This window comes from Streptopelia decaocto, assembly GCF_964273445.1.
Source record: "Streptopelia decaocto genome assembly, chromosome: 1".
Taxonomy (NCBI): Eukaryota; Metazoa; Chordata; class Aves; order Columbiformes; family Columbidae; genus Streptopelia; species Streptopelia decaocto.
This window is the reverse complement of record NC_138663.1, coordinates 38,357,281-38,371,173: the sequence shown is the minus strand read 5'-3', so window position 1 is coordinate 38,371,173 and position 13,893 is coordinate 38,357,281. Positions and strand designations below refer to the sequence as shown.

Sequence of the window (13,893 nt, the reverse complement as noted above, 5' to 3'; positions counted from 1 at the left end):
TGTGGTTAAAGATGTGCGAGCTGAGCGTACAGAGTCGGGCTCGCAGACCCAAGCCAGCTGGGAAAGGGTAAGGGCTCAGATGAGTGTGTTGCTGCTGCTGCTGTGGCTGGGACTGGTCAAACCCAGAGGATCCCAGATGGTGGCACATGAAGAAATCCAGGGGGAGGGGGAAGGCGCCTCAGCCAAGAGCCTTTCACGTGCCAGAGTTTCACATGGACGGGGTCCTGGATCTTCTGAGTCCCTTTGTCTTTCTGTCTAGGACTCCTTCTCTGTGAAGTCATTTTGATTCTATGGGCTGCTTGTAACTTCTTCTCAGTATGCTGATTAATGATGTAGGAACTAAGTGAAGGAAGAAAGCTCAGTAGTTACTCAAGCTAAAGCATGCTGTTAAAATACAGCAGAATGAGTTGGTTGTTTCACCTTGAACATCTACAGCTAAAGTCAGTCATCTTGTCCATCACACACACTGTTACTGGTTTGATCTACATATTCAGTCAATGTGGACTAGAATGCTATGCTGTAAGGCATCTTTTCCTTTCACCATTTTGTCTTGCTCAAACAATAGTGCTAACTTTAATAGAGCAAAAAGTCATTGTGGGTGATGTATGATCCTTCCCTCCCATTATTGTGACTGACAAGTGCAACTGCTGCCATGTGTGTGAATACGATACCCTAGACCGAACAGCCGGAGAATTTTTTAGCTGCTGACTTGAAGCCTGTGCTCCCATGGGATGATTCGGAAATTCCTCAGCCAGGCAGATAAGGTCTCCTCTTGCTTTTAAGAACAAGGCCTGTACTTGGTCCAGTTGGCAGGAAAGAGCGACATAGTGAAAGGTATGCTCAGATGGCTGGGCTTTCCTGCTTTTCAGGCTGGTAGCCTTTAGAATAATTGCAAAAGTAACAGGGAATATGAAGTGGCTTAAAATTCCATCATGGAAAAGGGGGAGTTTCGTCTGGTTGGTAAGATGTTATGCAGCAATATAATGGAGTCTATAACAGGGTCCATAATACACTGGATGGAGGCACCTTTTCATAGAAACTTGGCAGATTCTGATGAGCAAGTCAGACTGGACAATTTGAGATGAGTGGTGATATCTGAGTTAATAGACAGTGGTCTGGAAGTCTCAGTTCAAACATCAGCAGTGAACTTAAGTCAAATAAACTTTGAGAGTCAAAGTCCATACCTTCCTATGTAGTTGCCCTGAGCAAAGGGGAATGACTGGTTGGTGACATGAGGTAGGGATGAGCTTGGTTCTGGAGGTCTGAGTGTAATGGAAAGCATTCAAAGCTCTCAGAACAGGGATGTGGAAAAGAAATTGGCACAATAGGTGGTGTAATACAAACAGCTTGATATTTTGGAATCTTTTTTATTTTAGGATCAAGCCTCATCTGCGGGGCTTTGTTTCTTCCCTGGCATGTGGGTCTCCCGGTCTTCGTCTCTAAGCATCTGTCCTTTCTCTTGATACTATCCCAAAGCACAGCTGCTAGACCTGGATTAAAAATAGACTGAGGTACCGGACCATATTTGGGCTGCTCGGTCTGCCTGTTGCAGCCTGTCTCCAAAACCGTTGACACTGCGCATTTCACTTCTGGTACTGGGTCGCCTGGTTTCTTCCCCCTTCCCGGTTTACATTAGCACACTTATCCCTAATGGAGAGACCCAGCACAGATAGCTCCAAGTGGAGATGCTAATTAGACTGCGGTACCTCTGACAGCTGAACTGATCTAAAGATTCACTGCTGTCAGAAAGGAGAGATCTGGCTCCAAGCGCATACTCCCACTCCTGTTTAGTGGTTCTGGCATTCCTTACATGAGCCACTTTAATTCACTGACCTGGCAGAAAGCTGTCCAGTTCTTTCGCTGCGTTAATGAATTAGAGCAACTCTTGGAGGGATCCAGCAAATGCTGTTGTTGCAAGGTGAGCGTATGGAGAGCATGGCCAGGAGCCGAGAGCAATTGTCAGCTCCCTGCATCTCCCAGTGCTCTACCCGCAGAGGGAAGATTAATCATCCGCTGAACTAAAAAAGCTCGCTTGATAGTAAATGCAATGCACTTAATACTGTGAGCTGATTATTCAAGTCATTTCTCTTGTTAATGTCAGAGGGAAGAATTTGTGTGTCTGTATAAATTACGGAATGCAGCTGGAGGTATAGAAGTAGAGGAATAAGTTTATGTAAATTAATTCCCATGAAAATGGCAGGTGCTGTCGCCTTGGTGTTACGTTGTCATGAACCAGTATAAAGCGTTATTTAATTACAGAGCATCGTGTCTCTCTGCTTCTTGACATGCCATACTGAAACATATTTAACTCATCTGCTATACCATAAAGGGATACTGACTTTCAGATTTCTTAAAGGAGACACATCTGTGGTGGGGGACCTCTATGTATCGTGTTCAGAAGCAAGACAAGGGAGCTGCTTTGTCATCTGGCTGTGCCCCATACATCTAGCAAGAGTTTGGAAAGAAGGGAGCCAGTGGCACCAAGGCTTCCTCAGCTGACTTTTGTAACACATGGATGATGATGACTTTCCCTTGAGTATTTCTTGCCTAGTCTGAGATTGCAGAATTTTCCTCTGTAATTATTTTTCATCACTTTAGTAATTAAAGCAATTGCTCATGTAAGGTATTTCAGGTGAAGAATATGTGTAATGAATATTCTCACTGGTGTTCTGATACTGTTGAGCAGGTAGACACAAGAAAGAACCAGCTTCAAATAAGCAGCTAGCTGCTGATTGTTTGGCCACCTCAGCTTGGAAATTGCTGTCTTGAGGTAGCGAACTCTGACATTTAACATCAGGAATTTGCTCTGAGTATGAGGCAGATTATTTTATTGAGTATGAGGCAGATTATTGTCAGCACTTGTAGACTTGTGTCTAGTGAGGCAGATTTAAAAATGATTTTGAAAGAGAGATAGGAAATAAATCAGTAAACATCATTATGTTAGAGTATACAGCTGTGGTACTTCTGCATATCTCTCAAAGGTTACAGCAGATCTAGAAGTAGTACAGGGAAAGATAATAGTCATGATGAAAGGGATGTAGCAGGTTCTTTATGAGAAGAAATGAAATCTTCTATTACAAAGAGAGCTGACAGGAATGAAGGCATATGACAAGTACATAGAATACTGAATGGTATGGGGAATAAAATATGGAACTTTCCCATTTTCACTTACTAGGATGCATGTAGGAAATAATTGGGTGCCACATATGAAAAAAGCAGTTTTGGGTTTTGTGGGGGTTTTTTGGTTGTGGGCTTGTTGTTTTGTTTTGGTTTTTGTTTTTGTTTTTTTTTTTTTCTCCATAAAATGGAGAGTTTAGCATTGGAACTCTTGTCCATGGGATGCTTTAGAAATTGAGACATCAGCTGGCTCAGTTTGCTGGAGGCTGTGCTGGAGAGAAGTCACCAAACATTTGCTGTGTTTCTACATTCTTCCACAGATGCCACAGATTTGGCTGCTGTCAGACACAGTGGGCTGAACGGATCTTAGTCTGTCACTGTGTGGCTGTTCTGCCACTGTTAGTGGGGCGATCCAGGGCTGACCACCAGCTTGTGAAGTTGTTTTGCTGCCTTTACCCTGTCAGGGCATCCCTGTTTTGTGAGGAACTGCTCACAAAGGGTTTGACATGACCAGCAGAGCACGTAGCAAAGCTTCCTGTGTGCTTTCCTGTGTTAGGTTTGTGTCTGACTTCACATGGGGTATGTATTTATTTAATGAGGGAAAGTGAATAAAATGACCTAACCTTCAGTATGTCCAAAAACAGGTAACTAAAAATATGAAAAAAACATACCCTGAATTAACATGATGATATTGAAAATAACTAGAAGCCTAGCAGGCATTATTTGGTATGTCCTTAGCAATTTTTTTTCTCTGGTTTTTGGCATACAGGGTACTTGGGCACTTTATTAATTGTGCCTCTAGTGTAGCCCAGTTCTTTTTTAAAGTACAACACTGCTAGCATCTCTGAGAAATCAAGTACATGGATATAATTCTAAAATCATGTTTACTGCTGTTGAAAGGTGATTATTAGCTCAGCAGTCTTCTGTCTGCTAAACACATGTTGTTTAAGCAGCAGAAGTTCCCATGCCCTTTGCTCTTGGATGTGTAGGACCTCGGTCTTGCTCTGGTAGAGTGTGGTAGGGCAGGAGAAGGGTCTTGTGTCTAGTGCCTAATTCTTCACTTGTTTTTCCACCAAACCTGCTCAGTGGGTATTGGTTCCTTGGTGGGTGACTGGTTGTTTTGACCTGGGTTCTTGATGAGAAGTTGCAGAGACCTTCCCACATTGCATTGTCTGCACGCTCCTTTGTGGTGGGAAGATTGCCTTCTGCCAGTCACAGCTTTCAGTCCTTGTCTCTACACAGTTCCTCAAGCTCTTGATCCAAACAGGGTAGGTTTTTTTTTCCTTTTTTTTTTTTTTTTTTTTTTCCCTTGAATCCAAGACTGGTCTAGAACCAGTGGAGGGAGCACAGTCTGTTTCCCAGATTTTGTAAGCCACCCAAGTCCCCTTTTAAATATAGTTATTAGTTACAGTTTGTGTTTTGTAAATATTTTCTTTGCAGTGATTTATGGCTCTTAACCTCCACATTATGATTCACAACATTTTGAACTGCCTGCTTCCTGGGGGAGAGGATGGGGATTTGTTTTTTTGCTTTTCTATAACTTGGACCTGAAGCGGCTCCAGTTCTAGTAGCAAGTGGGAGATGGAAACAGAATGTGCTGGGTATTAATAGTGTCTGTCCTGGCCCATCACTTCGGTGTTTGTCTGGCTTGTCGGGGAGGTAGCCCTCAGCCCTCTGTCTGGCCGCGCAGATGGAGATCTGCTCAGAGCACAGGCGCCACTGGCGCTCCTCAGCACTTGCTTGTTCACCAGCTGCTTTAGGACAGAAGACTCTAGTCAAAAGGTGGGAAGATGGTTGCAGAGTGGCCTCCAAACCTTTCACAGCACCCTCGTTACCTCTTACATGCATACGTACACATTTTATACATCCATGTTTCTCTATGCAGTTGCTACTTCTTGCTTAGGGTTTCCTTACTGTGGGCACAGGCAGCAAGTAGTTGAAAGTGAAGCACATATCACACGTGTCCTGAGCTCTGATGTACTTCTCAGTGACCTTGAGCAAAGCTCAAAGCTTGCATGTACAGGCATGAATGACATTATCACCTGCATAAGTATATGTTAGACTATGCTGAGGAGGTAAGGTAGATTCAATACTGTTTCTAAAAGCAGGATCTTTGCCGCAGCATGTCTCCGTGTTCCCTGATGACAGGCATTGAGACCTGGGGAACGTGTGTTAGCTCCCTTCTGAGCTGAATTGCTATTCTGTAGGGAAGGGTGAGGACCAGTTCTTCCCTGTGAAGTGTTGATGTGAGGCCAGAAGGAAGGAGCTGAAATTCGGGGTGGGGAGTGCACACTCGGTGAAATGTGGGCTTTTATTGTCTGGCTTGGTGAGGGTAACACTGTTGCTCATCTCCATTATGTGCTGCCTGAGAACACGCTTCAGGCTCTTCCTTTTATCTACTTCCTAATGAATTAAGACAAGGAATAACTATAAAAGGAAAAAAAAAAAAAGGCAAGATCTGAGAGACTTGTTTTTCTTTCCTTTATGTTGTAGCTGAATGTGTGGCAGTACACAAATGTATTAAGCTAATGTTATAGTGGCTGAAAGTTCAAATCTTACCTTAGGGCCATGGACGATAGAAATGAGAGAACTATGTCATCGAGAGAGAGAAGGTGTTTAATGTTAAACTACTACTGAAAAATCAGGGTATGTGAAACCCTGAAAAGAATTTGGGGACTCCCAGTATAGTCAGAAAGGGAAGAGTGGACTGAGATCTCCTGTGCCTTCTATTGTTTCTCCTCTTTCAGGCCTTTGTCTTACTGTACACGTCATGTGCTGCAGAATGACTCCAGTGTGGCAGCAGCACTCTGCCATACGCAGGAACAGCTGCGAGTGTTTTTGAGCAGGCCACTGTACATGATACATTGCACCCTTGATAAGAAAGGATTTCCACCCTCTGCCTGCAAACAAATGGATGGGAGAGGAGCGCAGATGACCTCCCCTGTGAAAGTGTCAGATCCAGTCCTGTGCAACCTATGTTTTTAAATTAAAGACCAAAACATTTTTGTTGTCGCTGTTCAGAATCTGTGCCTTTCATCATTCACACTGCAGAAGACACAGTAGTGTGTCTGTTTGAAGATGCACCTTTGTGCGTGGGTGTTTGCTCACTTGAAATTCTACACAAAGCCACAGAAAACATGGGATTTGGAAAATTGCACTAGCAGCACTCCAGAATGAGTTGTAGGGATCCCTTTTAGCAGGAGCGTTGATGATTTTGGGGAGTTATTTTGGAGGACTCACTTGCAGGTGTTGTGTATAGTAGTGATGGATAGGCTACTCTTGTGTTTTGTCCTTCTTGGACAGATTTGCCCTGAGGAGCAAAGGACTCTGATGGAGTCATAAAAATAAAACCACCAAATAGCATGGTGTGATTTAATTGCAAGCCAGCTGCATTGATTCTTCCCCTAGGGTGCACACTCCGTATGTTTAGAGATGCATTTTGTCATAGGGGTGAGGGCAGGAGAAGAGAGGGAACTTAGAGGGGGATGCAGCTTTTTAGATATGATCAAATGGAAGTTTTTGAGGTTGTTCTCGAAAATTTGATGTTTGGGGGATGGATGAGTCTTAGCCAAATAGAAATGTTTAATCCTGCTAGGCTTCTGAGACTTGCACGACTCTGGGAAGTAAAGATACTCGCAGGGCAGTATCTTCATTCTTCCTGTCACAGCTTAATTTATATTAACCTGATCTAACATGTTTTATGCTGCATCTGCAGCCCTACTAAAACAAAATGGAAAACTCTCACTGCTTTGCTCAGCGTGACAAGACCCCCGTACTCACCGTTTGCTTGCTCTTGTCAGTGCATTATAACCAATATGGAAGTTCAAGGTCATGTCTGCAAGAGACATTTCTGGCCAGAAGAAGCTCTCTTAATGTTGCCGGTTTATTTTATATGTGGAGAGATGTTTTTTTCCAAATATTCATGAAGTGTTGTATATTAAATGATGTGCAGAGCAGTCAAGCAAGTCCAGTCAGTGGTTGAGGAGTCAGTGCAGGCAACTCTGCTGAGATTTCTTTCTTCTTTGATACACAAATTGTGTACTTAAAACAGGAAGGGAAAAAAAAAAAACCCACCACTTTCCCCCACTTCCCCTTAAATCTTTACTTTTAAGGCATGCATGTGTTCTCAAAGGTGCTTAGGAAAGGCTGACTCTAGCAATTACATGGTCCTTGCCTTCTGGTAGAACTTCTTTTTGCTTGATGGGTTGAGGAAGAAGCCAGGTTGGCATCTAAAGAAATGAAATTACACTTTAAAGTGCATCATACGGGTGGTCAAAGCATGATTCTCAGGAGGCCGAGGCAAGCAGCAGGAGGTTGAGTGCACGGGTGGGTGCCCTCTGAACAACTTGGCCTGTCCATGCATGCTCTTGGAAAGGGACAGAGCAATAAACCAGACCGATTTGTAGTCTACTTTGTCTGTAGCTTTGAGGTTTTGAGGTAATTTTTCTGACTAAAGTGCGAAAAATACCATTTTCTCACCAAGCCAATTTGCAAAGGGGTGTTGCCTTCATATTTAGTGCTGTGTTCAAAATTGAGCACTTCTTAGTCTAAACCCATCACAGGTGGCTGATGTTCTCTTCCTTTTTTCTCCCCTGCCGGTCATCTCTGCGGAGGCCTTAGGTCTCTCCTCTGCCACGCTGGTCTCCCTTATTCCTCTGCCTTGTTGCTGTATTTCTTCTGTGCACAAGTGCCCCTGGCCCCTGCTTTGGCCTGGCTTTGCTGTACCACTCAGTGCTTGGGGATGCTGGAACAAATTCCCTTGTTTTAGCTGTGGAATTGGTAGCAGAGAGTAGCACTTGGAGTTTTTATGAATCTTGCAGTGGTAACGACTGTTTGCTGTCTCTGGGCTGACTTTTAAATGTATGAGAAAGGTTAAGCAAAGACACCCATAAGCTGTTCGTATATGGATTTTGCCATTTAATTATAGATCTTTTTTTGGGGTAATGTTTATCTGAAGGGAGCTTGACAGAGCAGATGCCGTTTTGCCTGGAGATGCATTTCTGGTATTGGCCCAGTGAAGAGCTGCCACTTCAGCTGTGGGATTTTGATGATGGCATGAACATCCTGCCACATGAGATTAGAGTGGCAGTGCCACCTCCCAGCTTCAGGATATGAAAGATCCGCCTCTTCATTAGGGCTTTCCTATGGTGGCAGCTGAAGTGAGGAAGAACAGGCGAAAAGAGAGAAGTAATTTGAGAAAACCAAAGGCAAATTTACTAAGCTAAAAGGTGATATGAGGGGAGGGAGGCTGAGATCTCATTACTGTTTACTTATGGAAAGGGAGGGGAAGAACAACAGATCAATTGTTAAGCGTTACTGACTTTATCAAAATAATTGTCAAATGCTAGATAATAGCAATTGCAAGTGTAGTACTGATACCTAAAAACAGATAGTCAAAGCATGGGAAAGGAATTTGTGTGGTTTGTGTTCATGCACACTCTTTTGTCTTTCTGATTTCAGCAGACGGAAGGAGGGGCACAGACAGATGGACAGCAATCACAGACACAGAACAGTGAGAATACCGAGAGCAAATCCACTCCAAAACGACTTCATGTGTCTAACATTCCCTTCCGCTTTAGAGATCCTGACCTTCGGCAGATGTTTGGGGTAAGTTACCAGTGCTTTTTAAGGCATGACAGATTCTCTTTCCCCACAGGTAGGACATGTGGTGCTGGTGTATTCATGGGGATGAAAAGCCCTTCCCCCTCCATTTAGTTAGCATGCTGTAAAATATTTGCAGGACTAGGACAATTGGTAGTACTTAGCTGTTAAATACACATGAAAATTGTAACTGGTTTGTTCATATCAAAATGTTCAGTGTAACCTACCAATTGGTTTGGAGAGAAAACAAACGAAAAACCAAACAAACCCTGAAACTTCACCTTATTTCCTAGTAAAGACTAGCACTGAATGTTGTCTCAATATATCCCTTGCAAAGCACTGTGTTTCAGTTGCTTAGAAACTTGTTGAAATATTTATGTCTTTCCTCATGATCCGTTTCTGTGATGAAAAATTGCTGGAAGGAATTGGCCAACTAGCAGTTGCATGTGGAAAAGCTAGTGCAAGTCAGATGGTATTTTACATTGTGTATGATATGCATTCTGTTTCTTCTGACCAAATAGTTTGTCTTTGTTAATCTTCATATGCTATTCATCATTCTCAGTTTATGAGCTCTTTGAGGAAGAGTGTGTTCACATGTGTATAGATGGTGACTCATTCCTCATGAACACAGAGATAAATGAGCTGGATGCTTCGTGACCTAACCTTCAGGTGAAGATATCTATATATCATCATCATCAGGAATATTTGTCTTGTTGATATGATGATAGCATCCTTGGTTGATGGCACGTTTTTAAAGTCTTCAGAAATATTATTAATAAAGTTAATTGTTGCTGCCTGTGTAAGGTGCAATGCAGAGGACTCAAGTCAGGAAAGACCAAAGCTAAGGTTCCTCTTGCCACCTTAGGCTTTGAGTGTATACGGTGGTCCTAACTGCATAACCAGCTCCCCCTCAAAATTCTGCAGTATTCCTTTTTCAGTTTTTGAATCTCTTCAGCCATCTATGTGTGTGTGTATGAATGCACATACACACACTCTCACATGTAGAGTAATGTTACGATATTTTAAGTGTGTTGAATTCAGGTACTTCAAGCTTAGACTTACCCCAGAGAAGAGCTGGGCTTATCTGTTCGTAGCTTGGACAGTAAAAATTGAACAGAGTGCATAGATGTTAAAAATTTTGCTGATGGTCTTCAACAAGAGTCCCAATTGTTATGTATTGTGAGAGATCCTTGCTCCTTGTTCTCGAAGCTTTTTGTGTCCATAAGAAGCTATTTTGTGGATGAGACCAAATGGAGAGGAGGGCATAGCTGCTATTCAGAGGGACCTGGCCAGGATGGAGAAGTGAGCTGACAGGAATCTTAAGATACTCAAAAGATACCTAAGATACTCAAAAGAGAGCCTTCCATCCGGGAGGGAATAACCTCTGCCAGCAGTACAGGCTGGGGAGCAGTTACCTAGGAGGACACTCTGCAGTGAAAGATTTTTGAGGTTCTGATGGACAAAAAAAATCAAACAAGAGCAGCAGCGTGCCATTGTGGCAGAGGCAGCCTGGGTTGTGTTAGTGAGTAGTAGTAGTAGGCTTTGGGAAGTGATCCTTTCCCTGTCTTCAGCACTTCTTGGACTGTATCTGGAATATTCTGTCCAGTTTGGGCTCCCCAGTACAAGAAGTACATTTCATCTAAGTGAAATAACTGGAGCAAGCCCAGTGGGTACCACTGAGATGGTCAGGGGGCTGGAGAACCTGGCATGTGGGCAGAGACTGAGACCTGGGACTGTTAAGCCTTCAGGAGGCAGAGGGGGGATATTTTTGTTGTCTGCAACTACCTCATCAGAGGATACATAAAAGATGTAACCATATTGGTTTTGGCTTTGTGTAATGGTGAGAGGAGAGACAACAAACACAAGTTAGAACTTGTGAAATTTCAAATAGATATCAGGAATTCTTTTTTCTTTTTTCTTTTTTTTTTCTCTTCTAACTGTGAGAGTGGTTAAATAGTGGCACTTGTTGCCCAGGGAGGTTGCAGAACCTCCATCTTGAAGGTATTTGACTTGACTGGACACAGCCTGGCTAGCCAGATCTCATTAGACCCGCTTTGAGGTCTGGAGGTAGATCCCAGCCAAACTTATGATTCTGTGGTTCTGTTGCAAGAGGCCTGGGTTTGCTTCCGTGTTGTTCGTACATTAGATTGTCACACTCTTGACATCTGTGGGAATGTTTTCAGGGTGAAACTCATCTCCTGGCAATCTGTGAGTGCTGAATCTCCTCAGTTGCCTGTTCTGCTATTGTGTTTTTTAGCTTGCTTTATGCTGTTGCAGGGCTGTGCGGTTGGCAGTTCCGTCCGGTTTGGATAAACCGGTTGCTGAAATCACAGCCAGTTCTTGTACCACCTGCTACAATCTGTATTTAGCACGTCCTGCTATGTGCTCCTGCTGCTCCCCTCTCCTGGGAGCTGTATTTCTTACATAAACCGTTCCACGTTGCTGCTGCCCCTTCCCTCGAGACCAGTGCTTGGTTTGACAACTGGCTCCTTTCACACTCGTTCACCTTGATGCTGTCCCTCCCTGTGCTCCTGGTGTGGGAGTTGTGGATAAAATGGAAATGATGAGAACATCCATGTCCTGGTGACTCTTACCTCTGCTTTGCAGATGAGGACACCCAGGCAACATGAATGAACTGCTATACTGAGAAGTGACTTCTACAAAATGTAGCCAAACTGCTTGCATTAAGGTTTCCCATGCTTTTTTTTTGGCCCAAATGGTGCGCAAATGGTTGTACATAGAAGGGCTGGGGAAATACATAGTATGAGTTTGTTTCTGTTGTTCCTCAAGTTATTTGGATTTGGTTTATTTTTTTCCCTAAGCATCATCTCCAGTCCCAGCACACTGATGTAATTTTAACTGGGATAAGTTGTATAATCCCTATAAAACCTTTTGTTGGTTCACTTGGCCTTGTGTTTGCTGATAGGTGTGCCCACCAGAAGAGCAGTTATCTTTGGGGACATAAAAAAACCCCACATGCCATTTTCCTGTAATAGAGAACTTCTTTGCCAAGGAAATAATCAATGGTTCTCGCAGATCTTCCTTTTTCTCTCACTGCTGCTTTTCTCAGCATGCTCAGAGCCTCAAGCAGGGGAGCATTTCTCTCAGAATCCTCCTTGCTCCTATTTATTTTTCAGGATCAGGATGCTTTCCCTTGGGTGATTCACTGAAACCTACCCTTTCTCCTACAGGGGGTTGTCTGAGTCTTCAGCTGTGGCTGGCCTGTAACCCCCATCTTTTCCTTCTGCCTTCTGTGTGTCAGGTCACATCTCCTCAACGTCATATCTGAGAGACTCAAAATCCTTGCCTGGAGTGATTTTCCCAAGCTAGTGTACAAGGAGAGGAATTGGGTAGACAGCAGAATCGTGGAGGAAGAAATAAATGTGATAGTAAGGAGGGAGTAAAGAAAGTCCCCTGAGGATGGAACAGCATGTGAGAGGTCAGCCCAGTCCTGGGGCACAGAACATTAGCTGATGCTTTCATCCAGGCTTGAGTAGAGGTGGACTTGAGATGTGTTGTCCCATGTGTGATTAAATGGATATTACGTAACGCTTTCTAACTTTTACTGTTTGTGAGAGCTGCAGACATAAGGATTTCCTGACAAATTCGAGTTCACAGAATCATAGAATATTAGGGATTGGAAGGGACCTCGAGATCATCCAGTCCAATCCCCCTGCCGGAGCAGGAACACCTAGATGAGGTTACACAGGAAGGCATCCAGGTGGGTTTTGAATGTCTCCAGAGAAGGAGACTCCACAATCCCCCTGCACAGCCTGTTCCAGTGCTCTGGCACCCTCACTGTGAAGAAGTTACTTGTTTCAAACCATTTCTTACCTATTATGTGTTTCTAGCAGGTCCTTGAGATATCCTCAGGAATGGAACAAACATTTCCTTATGTATATGCTTTTTATAGGGAAGCAAATACAATAGGCTGCTTAAAACAGGTAATATTTACTTGACATTTCATGATGCCAATAAAAAGACTTCCAGAAAGCTCCTAGAAGGAATAAGTCATTTTTTAAATGCACATAGTTTTGTGCCCTCTGTGGAATAAATCAATAGCTGACCTTGTTCTAGCAGATAAGGAAGAGTTAATAGCTGACCTGAAACCCTATGGTTGCCTAGGCACCGGTGATTGTTATTTGTATTTACTTTGTGCAAGCAGAATATGGCATCAGGCAGTAATGTAGGGAGCTTTAGAAAAGTCTGTTTCTTCGCGTTTAAACAATTGGCAGAATAACTGCCTGGGAAGGTACTTTTAAAAGGTAAGTGTTAATGGAAGCTATAAAGTATTAAACAAAATGATACTGATGGCCAAAAAGGCATGATTCCACAGTCACTGAAGCTGTGTTAATAAGACACAAAGCATTCTTCATGTTAGGTAGGAGGAGGAAGTAAATGGTAGTGAATAGAATTGCAAACTTAAAGAAACAGGTGAAAAAGAAAGTGTGCTAATCATGGAGATATCAGTGATACAGGTTCAGAGGAAAAGATGTCAATTTTTTACATGCAGAGAAAAGCTCTAGGTGTCGGTACAATATAAAATTAGGAAATAGTTGCGTGTTTTTTGGGGAGGAAAAACCAAACCAAGAACAGAAAAACTATTAAAAAACAAAACAAGCAAACAAAAAACCAAACCAAACTTGCTGTGTGTATGATTTAAGAGGTATTTGTAACACATCTGGCTTTGTAAATAATTTATGACAAAAGAGGATGAGACAGTACTTGCTAATATTTAAAATCCAGCAGATGTAGATAAGGTATGTCCAAAGGCGACAGTCAAAGCAAGGAGCTCTTTTGTTCATTAATGTTAATTTTTAGCCAATACTTGTAAGCTAGAGGAGTTGCAGAAGGCTGGAATGGTGCCCATCAAGATTTACTGTTGAAAATAATTGAAAAGGGTGACCCAGAGAGCTACAAACTATCTATGTATTGATTTAAGATAAAAATAATTTTGGGGAAGTTTTAAAAACATTAGAATTTAACAAAATGCTTAAATATCTATTCAGTGTGACTTTGTGTAAAGTATTATACATCTTTGCAGACAAATACTGTCTTGTCTATTTTGACAAGGTTGTACAAAGCAATACTGATATAGTTGAACATTGCTCAGCCAATTCATCCAAGTGGCCAATGTTGGTTTTTAAGAAAAAGAATACTTATCTCAAATAAACA

General features: G+C 42.7%; 1 protein-coding gene across 22 annotated transcripts in view; it reads left to right on the top strand.

Moving 5' to 3' along the window:
• Positions 1–13,893, top strand: part of RBFOX2 (RNA binding fox-1 homolog 2) — a 174,481-nt gene that overhangs the window by 115,078 nt on the left and 45,510 nt on the right. For 16 of the 22 annotated variants that reach the window (XR_014183765.1, XR_014183766.1, XR_014183767.1 and 13 more), the window contains one exon: positions 8,578–8,724. Coding sequence is in view for 18 of the 22 variants with exons in the window: in XM_082049589.1 (XP_081905715.1) it covers positions 8,578–8,724 (147 nt within the window). In the remaining 4 variants the exon portion in view is untranslated. The remainder of the gene's footprint in view (positions 1–8,577; positions 8,725–13,893) is intronic. The other 6 variants (XM_082049577.1, XM_082049591.1, XM_082049576.1 and 3 more) reach the window with 1 other exon arrangement.